This window comes from Alternaria dauci, chromosome 8, assembly GCF_042100115.1.
Source record: "Alternaria dauci strain A2016 chromosome 8, whole genome shotgun sequence".
Lineage (NCBI taxonomy): Eukaryota > Fungi > Ascomycota > Dothideomycetes > Pleosporales > Pleosporaceae > Alternaria > Alternaria dauci.
Window position 1 is genome coordinate 1,289,946 of NC_091279.1, and position 18,930 is coordinate 1,308,875.

An 18,930-nucleotide genomic window follows, 5' to 3' on the forward strand; every position below is an offset into this window, starting at 1 on the left:
AAGAGGCAACGGGGAAATTCCGCCGGCACGCACGCCCAACGGCAGTTTTCTTACGTGAGGTGAGATGCGCACAAGACACCCCCGTGATTCCACACGACGGATGACGAGTCAGCAATAATGTGGATGGCGCGCGAAGCGAGGGAACCGAACCGATGTTGTTTGGTGACAGCCTTGGGCGGTGGAGGGGCCAATCAAACAATGGATGGGTCGAGCTTCCAGGGAGAGCCTGCGACTCGAACGGCGGCCTGTGTAGTATTAACCTGCGGCGCCAGCGAGGGGGGGGGCAACTCCACTCCAAGGATATGCTCTTGCGGCTAGTGTTTCGCTGGAACCGATGGAGGACGGTCGCGAGTGCTGTCTGTGCATTCCCGCGTGGCCGATGATGTATCGCCAAGCGGGGGAAGCGGAAAAGGATATGAAGGGCAGCTGCCCACTACTGCTAGATTAGGAAGGAATTGACGCGTGGGTACGGTGCTTTGTCTAGAGCATCCAAGTTCATGCATGGAAGATTGCCTTGTACAGCAAAACTTGTTAACAAACGGGGGCCTTAATTCTGGGCCAGGTCCGACGGCTACGTGGCTTCATTGTGCGGTTTGCGTCGTGGGCGGATAGCTCCCAGGCAGGCTCGGGTTGAGCAACAAGGCCTTTGGGGCCCAAACCTCGTCAGCTCCCTGGCACACACACACAAACACACACCACACCATACACACCCGGCACGTGCTATGACGTACACGATGCAAGCGTGCTCATGCCGCATGCTGCCGAAGCACATTAAGCGGCAATTGAGCATTGTTTTCGGCATGGCAGCCAGGGTGTAGGTCCGGGTACAGCAAGTTTGCAATCACGTTACGGACCGATTGTATACCCACCTGCTCAGACAGCCGTCCAGGCGTTGTGACTCGACGAGCGCTCCCGTAGCCTCGCGCCCCTAGCCAGCGACGCAAGCCGTTAGCACGCCCCGAGAGAGTTTTGCCTGCGCTAGAGCCTAGATCTGCAATCGACACCCAGCGTTTCCCGAAAGGCGCTTCGTGCTCCGAGCGATCGACGCCGACTATTTATACAAGAACGTTGCAAGGGCGTTCCGAGGTCTTTGAACCCAGTGATTCGGATCTGTTGCGGGTGCATTCTCTTCACTTTGGTCAATTCTAAGCGACCGATTGGGTTTGCATGCATTTCTGCGTGAGGCTAACACCAAAGATCAGCAGGCAGTCGCGTGAGAGAGGCGTGGCGAAGCCTGGAAGAACCGCATCCAAACCGTCATGATTGGTGGGGCCCATGACGCCGCCCAGGTCGACACTGCGGATGAGGTCATAAGCAATTGTGGCTCAATTGTACCTCTTTGATGTCTACATCTCCATCTACTGGCCGCACAAAACAAAATCATTTGTAATCTCATGTGCAAATACCAAACCCAATACCCGCGGGCCACACACGCACACACGTGCAGCGTGAGCAGGCGGAAAAGAAGAAAAGAAAAAAGCTTTTGCCTGCCTCGCCGTTGCGCTGTGTCGCCGCTGGTCAGCCACATCTCAAATCCACCATGATCCAGCTTAAAATCGATATTCGAGAGCATACCGGACTCGGCCAAACTCAAGTACCGCCGAAAGACTCCGCTGTACCGGAATGAGGAAGTCGAGCGACGAATTATGATTAGCCGCGATAGCGAGTTCAACAGCGTTGGCGACTCGGGAAGCCCCGCTCGGCAGCCGTCAGCCGTGTTGTCCTATTCCGTTTCTGCGCGTAGCAATGTAAGGGTGTGGCTAGTCATGCAGGTAATTCGGATAGCGTGAGCTGGAACACGCCCAGGGCGCCTGATTCGCTGCTCCGCCCAGTGCGAGCCATTAGATCATGTCGACACGCTAGAGCGTCGTTGTGATTGAATTTGCCCGCTGTTGTTGTACAGTTGAAAGTTGAGACTGCGTCAATAAAGGCTGCATCCAGGTGGCAAGGGTGGCCCAGAGATCGATCGTGATACCGGAACTCTGTTCCCAGCGGATCCATATTGATTGATACTTTGGGTTTCGTACCGAACCGTTTTGACGCTCGTCGCTTGTGCGGGGCTTGGTGCAACCTTGTCCGAGCACCGAATGCTGGGCCCCCAATGCTTGGATAAGGTTTGCGAGTTTCGCGCTTTGGTAACAGGGTCGTTAGTGGAGATTCGACTCATGCAGTGGTCCAGCAGTTGTGAAGAAGACATCAGATTGGGTATAGTAGCAAAATCGTCGAGTAGCAGCTGGTGTGATAGGCACATGCTGTCGGCACCGGACATGGAGCGCGAACGAACGAGGTGCGAAACATGCATGTGGGAGTGTACCTCGTACACCAGGTGATACATGGCATCGTGGAGTGCGCACATCTAAGCGACAACATGATAAGCGCTGCTCATCGGAGAGAGCTGAGGTGGCGCAGAATACATAACGCCGGGAGAAGGGTAACACTGTCGAGAATGATAACGCCGATCCTTTTTCTTATCCATCTCTTTCAAACAGTAAACCCTTGTATAGTACCAAATACCAAAAATAGCAGCCAAGGCAAGAGCGTGAAGACGACCGGATGGGGGTATAGCGGAGGATCTTCTTTTGCTGTCATGAACACCAACCCAAATGCAAATGCGGACGTGAATCGAAGGATGACTTTCGTGTGCGGAAGCGTAATCGTGAACAGTGTAATGTAGACATTAATGACCTAGGGAACGGACAGGTGGTGTTGGATTCGACGGAGGGTCAAATGTTACTACTTTCCGGTACTTGGAGGCTTCGTGAGGTATCTCAGACTTTCGCTTGGCAGAAACAGGATGGGCTGGAGGACTGGCAGGTGAAGGGTCCTCTATGCTTCTACTCCGTGACTTGTGGGCTGCTTCTGTCTCTGGTGGACTGGTTGCAGCAGGAGCGCACATCTGGTGTTGACGTACCCAATGCGCGTACGCTTCGTCGGCATATTTGGTGTGATTTTCCAGTCGTTTGATGTAGTCTTCGGTTAGTCTCGTCTGCTCGCGGATGTTCTGCGCAGGTGAACCCAGTCGAAACTGGTTTTCTCCGGGTAAAGGCCGCTTCCAGCGAACACCGCAGTTTTTGCATCGCTCCACTTGGGGTGTGTTTTGCTGCTGAAGTTGCGCCGGATCCTCCATAGGGGGAGGAGCTGCCGTCGTGATGGCCAAGATGGCCTGCTCCACAGAAGGCTTGATAGTGTGCTCAGGCGATGGCTGTTCTTCGGGAGTCTCCACTGGCACAGGGGCTGTTGGATGGGGGTCTGGCCGGGGTCTTTGGTTCGGCGGCATGTTTTCCGAGGTGTATACGGTGTTGAATCTTACGTTGTAGCGTTGATGTCGTCCAATGCCGTTTGTTTGATCCAATGTTGGAGATGGTAGTGGTCTCCTGGAGGCAGGCTCTGTGTTGGCGTCCCGCGCTTTCTCTGGCGACCTGGGAGATTCGGCAAAAGCGTGAGCGTTTGAGGATGACGATGGCGAGGTTGCTCCGTTTTGGTTGCGGGTCCCTGTCTCTGCAGATGGTTGATCTGAGCGGTATTCGCTCGCCGGGGAATGGGGAGAAGCGGGACCAGCAGGATGAGAGATGGGCCGGGAAGCGTTTGACTGACGACCATTACCCACAGCAGGGTGAAAATACGAAAAGGCAAGAGCAGAGGCAGCAGCAGTGGGTTCGGCTTCTTTTGCGTTGTCGAAACGATGCTGGGAAATGGCCGAGTCTTGGCGCAGACCGGCAATTGGTGGTGGCTGCGATGATGCAGCAGCGTCCTGGTTGCTATACGGGGCAGCAGTTGGCTGGGGCAGTGAGAGGGGAAACCTTTGATTGTGATGATGATGTTGCTGTTGCTGCTCTGGTGCAAGGGGTGGGATTCTGGTGTTGGTGGGGCTGTCGGACAATGTCAGCATCACGCTTGCCGCAAGCTCTGTGACGGCTACTTACCTGACGTGCGGGCTCGCGTGATTGATTGGTGTGAAAGAGGCTTGCGGTGTGGAGTTGGCAAAGTCGATGGCAGCGAGCGTCGTAGTCGTCGACGTCGTCGTCGTAGTAGTGGTCGGGGGCGTAATTTGCGAGACAGGCCGGTCGGCGTTGTTTGCTGGTGGCGGCACAAAGTCACGCGGGCGGTGCAGGACTGAGTCGGACGACGACGAGGTCAGCTCAGCAAAGCTGGGGAGAGTGCGCTGCTGGGGAAAGCGGTTGGGGTCGGGCTGCGGGTGCCTGCGTAGATGCCAGTCGCTCCCCATCATGGCATTCGGTCGTCTTAAGTTACTATCTGGCGGTCAAGCGGCGGCGGCGGCAGCAGTGGGAGTTGAGGAAGAAGGGCAGGGTCGCACAAGGAGTAGGGTCTCACGGCAAGAGTGGAAAGGGTCTAGCATTTGCAGCGACTTGTTGTGCAGCTCCGCTCAGCAACAAGCGGCTGGCGGCCCTAGTTGGGGGGCTTGGGACATGGGCATGTCACTGGTTTGCGCAGGCTGCGGGGGAAAGGCACTGCTGCACTGTGAAAGAGAGCTTTGGGGGGGGCCCACTTGAGATGGCATGCAGCGGGGACCTGATGCCGTCGACACACACCCATGTCTTCCCATGTCTTCCCACGTCCGCCCATGCCGCCCACCCACAGCCACCCATGTCTGCGACCAGAGCCACCCATGCTGCCAGCATGGGCCTCGCAAGGCGGGACGCCAGACGCGGATGCGTGCAAACGCGCTAAGGGGCCTCGGGGCAGGCGGCTGGAGATCCGCTGGTGCCGTGCCAATCTTGCCAGACTCGAGCCTCTTGCCTTCCCCCCCCCCTCCTCGGGCGAGCACAAGACATGGCCATGGCAGACTCCGAAGACGACCCTCCGGATCCGAAGTAACGCGTGACGAGGCCCCTCTAGCAGCAAACACGCAACACGAGTGCAGCGGCGCACAGCATCGTCCTCGGCCCATGGGCCACACTTGTGCAGCCTCCTGTCCGGCCGTGTGCGCCCACTTGCGGCTAGCTGCTTACCGTGTGCAGAGAGATGCCCCACGTGACGTTTCCCTGTACGCTCGCGACAATCTTAGACGCTGCTCGCCTGCTGCCTGTGCCACTGTCCAATCTGCCTCTCCGCCAGCGTGTCCCTTTGCTTCTTTGGACGCGTGCGGCTGCAGCCGAATGAACGCAACTGTGGGCTTCCCGTCTCAGGGACCGCCGCGCCGCGACAACGAGCCTCTGCAACGGGCAATGCGACGCTGCACTGGCATCGCCAACCGCCTGTTGACCATGACTGTGCCGCCCCGAGCCGTCCATGGCCTTATTCCACCTCAGCGTGCCCGCCATATCAGAACGTCCTCCTCGGACTCCCAAACCCGTTAGCTTGTCGCCTTCTCCTAGCCATTTGCTGTTTCGGCTAGCACCCAACGGTGTTTGTGGCGCTTCGTGGTGAGCTTCAGCTGCACCCTCCTGACGCATTCAACGGCCATCTAGTGCCCTGCAACCCGACTCTGACCCCGTTCTGCTTCACCGATACGACATGGGCGACCCTCATTTACCGGACCGAATGGGATTTGTCCCGCTTTGCGCTTCTGCGACCAAAAGCCAAAACTGCCTGTCTCGGTATACCAACTGCCCTCTGATTGGCTCGTCCAGTCCCTGCTTCCAGCCCTGACCGATGACCACACTTTCAAGGGACCTTGTCTACAAGCTCGACCACCCGGACACATCTTAAAAAAAGCCCCAAGCGGTGTGCAAGAGCAACAACGACCAAGTCATCAAACCATCTTCCATTGCATTGTGCGCCGACATGACCTGATCAGGACTCGCCCGTCGTAACCATCGGGTAGCTGCGTGGCGATCCTACAGTGCTGTCAGCCTGCTACGCCGCAGAGGAAGATCCTTCAACCATTATCAAAATAGCTCGACATGTGGGGGATCATTCGCCCGCAACTACACGCCCACCGCAATGCCTATCTGGACAATCCACAGAGACATGCGTCCCCCGAATCCGCGGGCGATGATGCAAATCCTTTACGGTCCTAGCCAGAATGGCTATTCTGCACATCCGGACATTGCCCGGCGAGTCTCTCCACTTCTCGAAGACTCAAAGAGCCACTACGGAAGGACGCCACGGTTTACCCACGGCCCGAGTACATGAGTCTATCATCTACGCGCTCGGGTTTCCCCCAAGTTTCACGAGTGTTTCCTGCTGTGGTACAAAGTCACTATCCCAAGGAGTCGCACCACAAGCCAAGCCGCTCATCGTTCGCATAGGCCCAGGTCCAAGTCTGTTGCCTCGCCATCGACTGATTGCCCCGTCTGCAGACCATGGAACTGGTGCCTTACTTGCATTCATCCTTTGCTGGCATAGCGGCACGTCTTATCACGGAAACAGCCCACCTAGCGGGCTCTCATCACTCGTCGCATGTAGCTATGCTCATCACGGACGCCTGTATAGGACACGTACGTTGCTCGCACGGGCACGTCGTAGCTAGCGAGTCCATCAATGCGGTTGAGCCATTCAAGTGCTAAGCCCTAGACTCACACTCATGCTGATCCCTGCCACGGGAGTCCTTCCCCGCCTCGCGTGCACCACCTCATTCACGCTAATCACCTTACAAAGATCGACGTTGAAGAAACGTTGCGCCAATCAGCCCAGTTGCTGCATCAGCAGTGTTTGGCTCGCTGCGGGCGGCAGCTTTGACCCACCTGTCTCTTGCAAGCTTCCTCACCTCCCTGTGGCGAGTTTCGCCCTTAGTTGTTCGCTTAGGCATGTACGCGTGCCTGCACGACATCGAAGGATCGAACCTTTGAAATGCACAACACTCCCGACCCAGCTAGGTTGAAGCAAATGTAGTCGGAAGCCATTGGAAGCTCGAGCCTACTAATCTCACAAAAGGTCAAGTGCCTACTAACCTCGACGCGACGGACTCACGCCTTGAGTATGCTCAGCAGCAGATACCATGTCTTGGGCGAGACGGCAGAACCGCCACCCTCAACATCATGTTCAGATCTCGCCTGTTCGTGCCTGGCGATGGCTCGCATGCGTTATCTGGCAGACAGTGCAGCTAACCCTATCGACGGCGAGCATCCATGCCTCATTTGCTAGTCAGCGTATTGGTGGTGGTTTGCCAACACTTTGCATGTACGCGAACAGCACCACGCCCAGCAACCAAGAATGCGATTGGCCTGTGACACCGCATAGCCTGCAATATACGGAAACCCCGTCCAAGTGACGACCAATGAGTTGCTGCAGCCTCGGACTGCGAACTTGACAGCTGAACGACTGTCACTCTGCACACCATCGGCCCTTTTCTCGGAGGCACCGCCCTCACCTTCACCCTTCCTTTTCAAGCGACAACCCACCATGCCTCGGCTCATGGTCGCATAATAATAGACGGTTAGAGACAATATCACGCCAGCGCCTCTTTCACAGGAGTGCTTACCTCCTAGGATGATCCACGCAGTGGCGCCTGCTGCGCAAGGCCATTTTGATCACCTGCACCGAGATTCACTGCGTATCAACTCTATTTGTGGCGACAGCCTCGATACGAAGACAGCCCCTCAACCCTTCTCAACGGCGTCTTGCTTCATTCTGAGCATTGACCAAGCGTTTCAAGGCATTCGTCCTGAGCTGTGGGGCGCCATACGGGCCACATCCGTACCTTAAACCAACATCTAAACTTCATGCGAGAAGCTATGTTGCTCATCGTTCCTGGAGCCGAGCAGGGTCTCGTGGCAAAAGTGAAGGGAAAATGATTCGTGGTCGTCTGTGCTGACTCGAGCGTTTGCCGCAAGAAGCCGACGGCAAAGCTGATGGATGCATCCAGCGGCGTAGTAGCACAACACCACGAAGTTATCTCAAGGGTGATCATAGAAATGATAAGCGTCCGAATAAGGCAGTTCTCGTAGGCATCATCTTGCTGGTAGAGAGTACTAACACGTCTTCGGTATCCCCATTTTGCTTTTTGGTCGATTGGAGCCGGTGTGCACAGCCGTGTGTCCAGATTGGGTAAGGATACGGGTAGCTATAGTGCTTCTTTATGCACGACATTCTGATCGGTAGAGTTACAAAAGCAAGCGATGTTTTCTTCGCCGCCTGTCAGTCAAAGAGGGCACGATTGGAACCCTTTCTGCTCAAGGCACGAGGCGGTTGATCACGCTGGATCATCCCGGGAAGAAGCAACCAACTTCTTATATACCCTATCGGCACCACGGCAGTATAGGGCAAATATAATCGAGGACATGGAGAATTGCCATCTGCATGCTCATGTTCGATAGGAGGCCGCGACTACCCTGAAGGTGCTTTTGTCTATACTCAATCTGCTTAAGATGAGCGTCTACGCGCTGATGTAGAAGAAGGATTACACGGCTACAGCATCTTCACCAGGAAGGACCTTGTCGTCGAACACACACTCGCGGCGCATCTTTCATCCACCTGACCTGCTTTCCATGCGCCTTACCTCAGCCTCCAAGTTCTGGATTCGCTTGCGCATCCAGTCCATTTCGCCGTGCATCGCCTCAACCTGCTGCTTCTGTGACTGTTTCAGAAATAGACAGTATTGGTTTCGCCTGTGTGCAACCGACAGCATCTGGTGGAACTCTTGTTGCATGGCCCTAGCGTCGCTCCGAACAGCTGCAGCCAGGAAGCGCGCGGAGATGGCGTGTTCTTGTAACATGCTGGCGGCTGACGATGATGCGGCAAGGCTTTTTGTGGACATTGGCGTGGAGTGAGTCTGTTGAGATGTGGTGGCGTAGAGGCCTTGTTGGTGAGGGCGCATCAGTGGATCGAGAGGATCGTACGACAGGTGTTGATTCGCCATTGGTGAGTTGGTTTTCAGGCGTATCTAGATTCAGGGGTTGTTATCAAGATAAGTGAGAAGGGAGTAGCGATGTGGCAATGAGACCAGGACTGAGGAGATTGAATATGCGCGGAAGGCTCCGAAGTCCGCATGGCTCCTGCGCCTCCACGGTAGTGAATGGATTTGCGCATTACACTCATTCATCTCGTTCCTTGTACGCTGTCTCTCCCCTGGTTCATGGATCGATGGCTTTCACTCTGTGCTCCACCGTCCCAATAGCACACAAATGACGATCCCATGTAGAGTTTCCAGTCACTCAATCAGTGACTTGGTCTACCAATGTCACACGGTTCCAACACCATCAGCCGCTTGGTACAGACTGCATAGTAAGTATACAATAGACTCGTGTGTTCCAGACTCTCCTCGCACAGGGCATCTGGAGGCATCCGTTATGCATGTCATTGCAAAACACAGAGTGCCTTCAGGGTCCAGTTTACCTGAGTACTATTCGAAACAACAAACTTTCTTCCTGCGTGCTAACATTCAACGCAATAACAGTATACCTTTCTACACCTCAGTCACTCCTACCCGCCGTCACTCAAGCATGCCTCAGTCAATAGAAGCCCCGTATCCATTCGTCGTGCGACATGCACCTCCATCGTAGCCCGCTCGATATGCGATACAGATTTACAGCTGCTTGTTCGTCAGCAGGAACGACGCACACGATGCACTGATGGTCATGTCTATCAGATGCTTGCCGACAACAATCTCATAGCAAGCTTGTCTGCCAGCAGACGAATAAGAAGGAAGTCATCGTTTGATGCGGGCAATAAGGGAAAGATGTGAGTCAGAAGTCATTTAAGAAATAATTCAGGTATCTACATATCCACAACAGTCTTCCGTCACACTATACTACCGAACCCCGGACTCATCATGTCTACCCATTCCTAGGTCATCGTGGCTACGAGCTTCTTGACACTGCCAGCCTTATCGGCCTACGACGAGGACTTCTGAGCAGTCTCACCCATTTCGTACTCGCGCGCGTCCTGGAACAAGTCGATAATGCAGCTAGCACTCCAACTCTGCGTGGGACATGAATCGGCACAGAACGCACCATCTTTGTTGGTGAGCTCCGTGAGACCAGCCCAGGGTGACTCTTGAATGGCCTTCATGCACCCGGCAAGACGACGAGTGACTTGTTGGTAGCTCTCGACGCGTTCATCGGGCGTCTTGCGGCGTTGTAGATCGAACTTGAGCATGGCTCGTAGGAAGAATCCTGTGGGCCAAAGCCACTCAGGTCCTTGGTGGTAGTTGCGGCCCTTGGAAGTGTGGAAATCAGTCGAGTCTTCGCTGTTGATGTAGTAGCCACGGTAGTTGAGGTCAGAGGGATCGAGAGTCTTCATGCCTTGTGGACCAAGCAGAACCCTGTCGGCCATCTGGAGGGCGTGCAAAGCGTGCTCGGGGTCGCAAAGATCTGGCGCCACTGTCATCATGATAGGGAAGTTCGGCCTCAGCTGGTAGTCTTCGTACTCCTTGCCCGAGCGGTACAAGTCTTTGTAGATACCGCGACGGTTGACAATGCTCGGGTTGACGTCGTAATTGCTATCCTCATCTGCAGAACGCGGGACGTAGAAGCAACGCTCGAAATTGGCCTTGATAAGATCTGCCCACTCCTTGTAGGTAACAGTCTTCTTACCGTCCTCCAAGGTTACACCCTGGTACTTGAATTGACCTGCATCGTACATGTTGGCGCACCAGCGTACGGTGCTGTACAACATGCCGATAATCTCGACCGGAGCACCATCTCGTGGCGTACCTGGGTGACCCTTGCTGCCGGCCTTTTCGCTCTCGCCCATCTTGTCCATCCAGGTACCGCAGTTCCACTGGTTGCCACCAAAGATCATACCAGTCTCCCAGTCAGTCCAGATCTTGATGTTGAAGCCTTCAGACTTCATCTGACTATCGATGTTCGGACCCGCGTCGTACTCACGGAACTCTATGCCGGAGGCGTGACGCTGCAGAGCTTCCTGGATGACATCTTCAATGGTGGAGGACTGAGAGTATGCGCGCTTGTCGGTATGAGCAAACCATGTGTCATCGTACGGTAGGAATCGCCGCTTGACCTTCTCATGGAGAAGCTCTATGCCGTTTGGCACGATCTTGGTGTAGTCCTGGCAGTTCTGGAGGAAGAACCAGACGGAGTCGCGGGAGTTGAAACGCGGGTTCTTGCCACCGCCTAGGAGGTTAGGTACCATGCCATGCTTGAGAACGCTGGCAAAGGCAAAAATGTGCTCCTTGGCATCAGCATATCGGCCGGTTCCCATGTAGAGACCACGAGCTGAGATGGTAATGTCACGTCCCCAGCATCGCGCCCAGTCGTAAGCAAAGTGAGGAAGACCAGCAGCCATGCTGGGCACGCTCTTGTCTGGCCACAACGAGGCGCTGTTCATGTAGCCAGTGACCTGGCAGCTGACTAGGGCGAGACTCTTCAGAAACTGGTTGCCTTCTCGGACGTTCTCGCCCATGAGCTCAATTGCTCGCTCCACTGCGGCGTTGTATGCAGTCTGGATGACCATAGCAAAGTATCGTGGAAGCATGTAGCTAGGAACTTTGCGAATGGCAGCGAATCTGGCCTCCAGCCACTTGGCGGGGCCTTTGATGTTGACGTACTTTCTCTTTTGAGATATCTTCTGGAGACGACCAAGACAGTAGTCGAGCGCCCATTGACCATCACGTAGATGGTTGCAGAGCGGATGGCCGAGATTATTGTCGTTTACAATTTCGCGTAGTACACTCCACCAGCCTTGCAGACCAGCGTATACTAAATTGCCGTGACCCGGAATATTGTAGGTTCCATCCTTGTGATCAGTAGCATCGCGCTCTTCTTCTTCACACCTGTACAGAATGTAGTTCAGATCGATCAGGTTGACACCACTGAAAGCTACACGCGCTCCGCTGGTGATGAACTTGTCGAGACCATCGGCATGCTCTACGCTGGGCACCCACGTCTCAAAGAGAGCGATACTTCCAGGGGGAAACTCGTCAGGAATTCTGATCGTGGTGTCATCGCCGACTGACTTCATTTCGACGCCTTGGAGGTCATTCGTCTTACTGGGCAAGCCACGTAGTGTTGTTTTGTCGCCAATGATACGTGCTCTCGTCTCAGGACTGTTATCGACTTCAAGATTCCAGGCGCCAATGAGCTTCGCTTGTGTACCTGGTAACTTGGTCTCTCCGAAGCCTCCATTACCGTTGCCGTAACCAGGGAATGCAGTATGAGCAATAAGGAAGTATCCTTTCCTGGTGTTGGGATTTACGCGATGAACAGTGATGTACTCATTATCGTGGTGGATGTAAGTCTCGTTGTACTCCTCCTTGCCCATCTTGACGTGGATCTCGTTGATGATCTTGCGGATGCCACCAATACCTCCTTCACCAGCCTCGGGCTTGATAGGGCCTCCGTTGGAGTTGGCCGATGAATATAGCCTCTTCTCGTGCACAAGTTCGATCAGCTGGGGGTAAACCTCGTCGTAGCCAAACACGCTACCAGTTGCACAGTCGCACATGGCAACGAGGGCGGCATTGGGTAGCGTGTCGCGTGCATCCCGCTTCTGAGCAGGTGTCTCATTGTCGTGCGTGCAGTCCATGAATAACGCGTGGACAGGACTTCGCTTGATTCTCTTGATGATTGGCTTTGTCTGGTCTGCGCCATCAGTCGCCTGTGCGGCGTTGAGTACTTCATCGGTCTCGAAGCTTCCAATGGGAACACCACCATGTCGGTGGACCAGTCTACTCAGCTCTTGAGTACTCCACGATTGCATCGCCTCTCGAATTAGAGCACAGATGCCGAGCCTCATGCAGAACTTGTAATCCATCTCTTCGGAGCCCGTGAAGAGTTCAGCGCAGACCATGACGTTTGGGTTGACGCTGCGGGCTTCGTCAAGCATATATTCGGCGAGATGCAGGGGTGTGGAATGACAGTTGTCAATACGGAAGCCTTGGAAGTATTTGGCCATGAGTCGCGTGTACTTGGCCATGTGATCCCAAAGAAAAGGGTTATCTTCTGGGCCGTTTCCGTAACGTAGTTTGACGCAGTCACCCCAGACGATGACTTCTCTCCTTAGGTACGCTCTCGACTTGGGCCCAGCGTTGTCTCGCATTGCATCTGCAGCCCATACCCAACCATTATTGACAAGCGCGAGAGCTTCCGGGTTGTGCTTCTTCGTCGTCTCGTTGAGTGGTAATCGTGTGAAGTAGGTCTCGATGAGTGGGTTCTCGTCGTTCACTTCGCCAAGCTTGGGACCGTGGGCGTCTATTCGGACATACTTCGTCCGGTTGTAGAGTTGCTCCAAGATCTCTGCTTGGTCTCCATCGTACTCGCGGTAGAATGGCAGGTTGACCTCGTTGAGTATAGCCGTTATAGTGCCTTGCGCTGCACGATTGTCGGGCGTATTGCTAGTACGGGTATCATAGCGGCCGAACAAGGCGCAGAGGAGACTGGCACTGATGTTCGGGTCCATGCTGCGACGGTAGCGCTCGCCCATGCGGTCGCCGCCGCGCAGGGCATGTTCGACCAACCAGTCGGCCTTCTGCTTCAGTGGCCAGTCCCTGACGGCATCGAGCCCGCGAAGACCAGCCTCACTAAAGCTGCCATCAACGAACTTGGCCTGGCCCGAGGTCCAAGCCTCCATGATGGCCTTGGTATTCCTCTCGACGTCAACCACATAGTACTCCCAGAGCTTGACCTTGCTAAGGACATGCTCCTTGATGCCTTCCATGACCTTGAGGAGATCTCCTTCGTTGTTGAAGGTCGTGGGAAGACCGTGTTGGGCGAGCTCTTTGCCGAACTGCAACAACGCCGTGTCCAGCTCGAGAGCACATCTCAAGTGAGGAGCAGTGTCGACATTGTAGCCAGATTCTGGGTGTTCCTCAAGCCATGGGCTGTTGTTGGCTGTGTGGTTCCAGACAACATCGGTCATGGAAAGCAGATTGAACTCATTCTGCATCCTTCCGATCATATCTGCAATGTCCTTCTCACCCTCCTTGAAGAAGGCCTCGTCGAAGACCAATTGGTCAGCAATGCTATATGGCGAGTTTGAAGACCCACGCGTCATAAGCGGAGTAAAATGCACCATGTTGTAACCGCGCTCGCTGATGCCCCTCAGATGGTTGTCCCAGTCGGTGGGGTAATTGCCCATGAATTTGGACAGTGCAGAGAAGATGCAAACGGCCTCGACCGGCAAGTGCTCGCCGTGCAACTTGAGATTTGGACATATGTCGATGTAGTATGTGTCCGTCCGTGTGGGTTCAGGAGACGCGACGTCTGTGAAGGACCACTGGGGCAGCGGTTTGTAGGTCGTGTAGAATGAGAAGGCATTGGCCTCGTAGATGGGAATCTCAATCTCACACATGCCGGTGAAGTCGGGCTTCAGCCTACACACGGGGTCAGTGACGTGTGACTGGGCAAGGACGTGGTGGGTGATGACTTACTTGTACTCGCGGTAGTTGCTGCGCTTGAACTTCTCGCCCTGGGCGGGGATGTTGACCCAGAGACTGCCCTCGCGACATATCGAGCTGGTGCCCTGGATCTGGAAGCAAATCGAGTATGCTGGCTCGGTGGGAGGCGGCAGGTAGATGTAGGTGCCAGCGACATCTGGGCAGCCATAGTCGGTCAACGGCAGCAGGTAGACGACCTTGCGGTCCGAGGACTTGGAGTGGTGTGGCAGTGCTACGGACATGATGGTGATGATGATAATGCCAAGAGCCTAGATAGTTGCGAGAGAGTGTTGTGGTGGTAAACAATGACAATAGGTGTATGCGGTGCTCTAGGATGTCTATCTTTGACGCAGGAATAGCGGTGATGCAGTGGGAGACCGAGGTGGGGGTATAATGATGATGATGGAGGAGTGGGCTCGGCTGAAGTTATAGACAGTGCCGTGGCCGCGTGCGCAGTCGCTTCTGAGGGTCAATTGCCCTCTGTGTGGAGAGAAGGAAGCAGCGCCTGGAGACGTGTGAGATCGGCGGTGGGCGGTCGCGAAGCACATGAGCCGCAAGCCGCCAGCTGCCAGCTGCAAGCGCAACCCGCGGGAGAAACGTCATTGCCCCAAGCTCTAACCCCAGTCCGCGCGCCCCGTTCCTGGGTGCCAGTTCTCCAATAGCGCGGGGGCTAGGCCTTCGGTCCCAACTCGATGCAGTTGGTACGGAGCACTGCGAGGGAAATTGTTGAATACGTTGAAACTGCCATGGAAACAGCCCTCTGCCATACGACAATATCCACATATGCTACAAATGACCCCGCTCAAATGCTACTTCTTCCCAGCCCCCTCTCCAACGCCTTTATGCAACATGATGCAGGAACAGATAAGCACTCAAGCAATACGCGGCCCAAACTCCAACGCTGGCTACTAAACAATTATCGGGCAATACTGCTGCCACAAACTCAGAGTGGTCAAAGGACGGGTATCGCGACCTCGTGGCAGCCCACACGGGACGAATCGAACATGCGAAAATCAAGCGGTCAGATCCAACCCTTCTTCTATCGTTGTCTCAAAAGGCATGCGCTAAGCATAAATTCGCTGCGCTTTCAACCATCTCGTCAGAATTTAATGTTGAATGGCGAGCCGGGTGGATCACGAAGGTCCAGTCGGAACTGCGTCGATTCAGATGGTCCGCGACTATGCTGTGCTTGAGTTGGCGTCGCGTTCTCGTCTAGGTCGATGGAAGACGCCTCGGTGCTAACCGAAGGCGGCGCACGCGGTGTGCTCCGCGCATGATGGCCCCCATCGCGACTATCTGAAGACGAAATGACTCGCTCAGGCGAAGTCTCGCGCTCACCATAGCTGCCGCCGCCGCCACGCATCCGCAGCACGGGGTTACTCGAGGGCTCCGACAGTACCAGTGAAGGGTTCGGGGGTGTAGCGCGTCCACTTCTCTCCGATGAAAGTCCTCGTGAGGATGATTTGATGTGATCCGTAGATTGACTCCGCGTCGTAACAGGCTTCTTTGAAGGCTGAACTTGGGGCGAGTTGTTGCCTTTGCCCTTACCAGCACTCTGAGGAGGTCCATTCCTTGACGAGGTGTGTTGTTGTTGTTGTTGTAGTTGTTGTTGTTGCTGTTGCTGCTGTTGCTGCTGAGACTCAACTTCTACAGCGTTTAGAAAGTTGATCTCATCCGTCAAAAAATCCTTCTCTGTCCAGCAGCCCTGCCAACAGTTTCGCCAATCCAGAATAAGGAACTGGAAACAAAAGGCGTCAATCTTGATTGCCGGCTGGAAGCAGATGCATAGGTTGTTGTAGTTCATCTTGTTGAACTCGGAGCACGAGTGCAACAGACTGATATGGCAGGTGATCGCAAACAAGAGGTAGTAATTGAAGGGCGGAAGCTTGGAGAGCTCATCTTTGAGCATTTGCGGTGTCGTCTTGGCGCCCTGACATTCCTGTTGAATCGCGGTCTGCACTGCCTTTGGGAAAATCTCATCTGGCAGTTGTCGGAGCCAATTCTTGAACAGTGAGCCGATGACGTTTGGATCGTTCAGGTTGGGGTCGCTGATCAAGTCGATGTCTCGGTCTGTGATTTCGGTGAGCAAGTGTCATAAGTAGCGATCAAGATGATCTTACCCTCATCGAACTTGCGTTCGTAGTACCGGACCTGTTGGGCTGATCCTGGAACACGATACAGGCCTTCCTCTTCGCAGCCCCTCATGTTCAGGTAGCTACACTTATTGTTAGCCGGCCCTCCAGAACTATTCAAGACATGACGTACTCTATGCACCGCCAAGGCAGAGCTGGCATCCAGAACTCAGTCTTATCGCGTGACTGTTCTAGGCGAGTTGATATCCGTGTCAGCCTCGTCTGCTCGATCAGTGGCTTGTGGATAATCTTGCACACATATGGTTCGTTCGATATGGGCGTCTGGCTTTCGTGGTTGCTCGAGCTTCGCCCCAGTTTGCCAAATACGCCCTTGCGCGCCGAGTCCATCTTCTCTCCCATGTTGCGAGCCCCCGAACCCAGTTTTGAGATGAAGCCGTGTCCCTTTGTTTCGTTGTATGAGCTGGATGCTAGCGAGATCTGTTCCGACTTGTCCCTTCGCTGCCCGTAATCGGCATCTCGTTGGATGTGCTTGGATCCGTCCTGGCGATCGGCCGAGTGTGTCCGTGGCTTGCCTATGCCTCGCCATGATTGACCTTTATCCATTGGCGCCGTCTTCAGTGGCATACCATCGCCGTTGGTTGTCCACGAACCTGCAATATCCGGCGACAGTTGCCCTGGGGGTGCCTTGTTCAGTTTTGTGCGGGACCCCGAACTTTCGCCTTCTTTGATGGATTTTGATCTCGACAGGATACCCTTCTTCGGCTTGACGGTGCTGCGTTTCGACGAGTCGGCGTGCAGATCGGACGAGTCGTTGGAATTGCCTGACCCTGTCCGCTGGTCTAAGCGTACGACTTCGGAGCGATTGTCTGCGGTAATTAGCGAGGAGAGAGTTGTCTCAGGTGACATGACCATACCGTCGGAGTTGGGAGTGCGCACAGGACGGCCGAGGTCTGGTGTGGACGCACCGCTGCGCCCATTAGAGTATAGGCTCGGCGAGGGTTGATTCTCGGGAAGCTGGCGTATCGAGTTTCCCTGGCTGTTGAGGCGTGATGACGACTTGTTGGCACTGAAGTTGGCGAAGATGCTCTTGGAGTCTTTGCGAGGTTTCGGCGAGGCGGGTGACTGTGGCATGTTGTGAAACGCGGCATTCGGTGTCGCAAAATCGAGATCCTCAGGCATCTCTGGCGACCTCGGGCTTTTTGGACTCATGGGTGTGTTGTTGGCATTATCCTTGGGCTTGCCCCGCATAGCCAGCGACAGTGTTGAGGGTTTGGGCATCTTGCGTATTGTTTTCTTTGGAAGCCCCCCAGGACTACTGACTCCTTAACACAACTCCCTTAAAAAGCAACGGCTGCTGCCAAGCCTGCAGGTTGAAGAGCGCACTGCGTCGGTGAGTGTTTCTGGGACAAACGCGTCAATGTGCAGGCAATGGAGTGGATGTCGGAACGGACGATGCGGCGCGCGTAGGGCAAGGTTGGCGAGGGTAGGTTCAGTGGACGTGGCACATTGGGTGGTTGCGCGGTCAACGAGCCTATGTTTCGTGGCGGTCAGCAACAGGCTCGTCCACTGGCGTAGAGGAGTGGATGGCAGCTGGAGGAGGTACTAGACAGCGCGCGGGGTAGTACGAACCGTCAGAGTCTGGTCAGCGCTCTCTGGCGGCGTGGCTCGATGCGTCGACTGCGAGTGTTGAGTCTATATCACCGACGGCAGGCCGTTGCTCCCATGCAGGAACGCGGAAGGACGGACGATGCCGAGCGCGTGCTACCGGAGTCGAAGTCGAAGGCGGAAATGCGACGACAGTCGGCCAGACGTGCTCGCTTTTGGGTGTCGAGTATCTGGGTCGCGGGCAGGTGAGGCGGTCTTGCAACGCCTGAGATATGGTAAGCAAGCGCTGCGGAACGTGAAAGGGGCCGGGCGGGCGCTATGGCAACTGTTGACAGTGGTACAACTTGGGGGCGGGCGGGCACGAGTGCAAACAAGAGTCTGGGTGTCGCCGTGCTGTTGTCGGGCATTACTTACCCACTTCGCAAACAAGTGACAAACGACGACTATTTCTGGGCGCGGGAGAGGGAACTGGAGACGGCCCTGGACGTCTAGGAGCGAGTGGAGCTGGGCGCTTGGCCGGCCGTTGCAGAGCGAGTGCGGTGGGCGGCGCCTTGGTCAGCAGAAAAGAAGGGATGCACTTCACGTGTCTCCTTGGTCGGTGATGGTGGTGGGCGGGGGGGATGATGGCTGGCCCAAGAGGCACAGGCTCTGCAATGCTGCGAGCAAAGGGCACCAAGGGCTGCGAGAGGATGGCGGCAACGACTTCAGCAGCGCGCACGGCCCCAGGTACGAGGGAGCGACGCTGCTAAAACCCCTACCCTACCCCCCCAAATTCGGCCCATGGGCGCTATCGACTCTCGACTATCGTGCGCGCAAACAGCTGTCCACGGCGGGCGTAGTGCACGCTAGGCTACGGGCGACGACAACGACTATCGACGGTTCCATTACCGCTTACTCCGCCTGCTCTGCAGCACCATGGCCGTGTGCGAGGCTGTCAAGTGCTACATGGTATGCTTCGTACAGCGGTGGACCACCTGCCAAGGCTCGTTTCAAATT

The 18,930-nt window shown here is 55.2% G+C and overlaps 4 protein-coding genes across 4 annotated transcripts; all 4 read right to left on the reverse strand.

The window, feature by feature from the left end:
- Positions 1-1,323: 1,323 nt before the first annotated feature.
- ACET3X_008378 (uncharacterized protein) lies at positions 1,324-4,322 on the reverse strand. The gene is made up of 2 exons (XM_069454545.1): positions 3,924-4,322; positions 1,324-3,869 (listed from the first exon to the last, which is right to left on the reverse strand). Exons 1-2 carry the CDS (start codon positions 4,226-4,228, stop codon positions 2,678-2,680), a joined length of 1,497 nt encoding a protein of 498 aa, XP_069303980.1. The 5' UTR covers positions 4,229-4,322; the 3' UTR covers positions 1,324-2,677.
- Positions 4,323-9,735: 5,413 nt separating this feature from the next.
- On the reverse strand, positions 9,736-14,478 carry ACET3X_008379 (uncharacterized protein; the record flags this gene model as incomplete). The annotated part of the gene is made up of 2 exons (XM_069454546.1): positions 9,736-14,173; positions 14,231-14,478. The coding sequence occupies 2 exons, from the start codon at positions 14,476-14,478 to the stop codon at positions 9,736-9,738; spliced, it is 4,686 nt and encodes a 1,561-aa protein (XP_069303981.1).
- Positions 14,479-15,335: 857 nt separating this feature from the next.
- On the reverse strand, positions 15,336-17,607 carry ACET3X_008380 (uncharacterized protein; the record flags this gene model as incomplete). Its single annotated transcript, XM_069454547.1, has 5 exons — positions 15,336-16,306; positions 16,357-16,451; positions 16,502-16,922; positions 16,980-17,195; positions 17,244-17,607. 5 exons carry the CDS (start codon positions 17,605-17,607, stop codon positions 15,336-15,338), a joined length of 2,067 nt encoding a protein of 688 aa, XP_069303982.1.
- A 244-nt stretch (positions 17,608-17,851) lies between these two features.
- Positions 17,852-18,851, reverse strand: ACET3X_008381 (uncharacterized protein; the record flags this gene model as incomplete). The annotated part of the gene is made up of 5 exons (XM_069454548.1): positions 17,852-17,860; positions 17,959-18,006; positions 18,062-18,199; positions 18,349-18,377; positions 18,830-18,851. 5 exons carry the CDS (start codon positions 18,849-18,851, stop codon positions 17,852-17,854), a joined length of 246 nt encoding a protein of 81 aa, XP_069303983.1.
- Between the last annotated feature and the right edge of the window lie 79 nt (positions 18,852-18,930).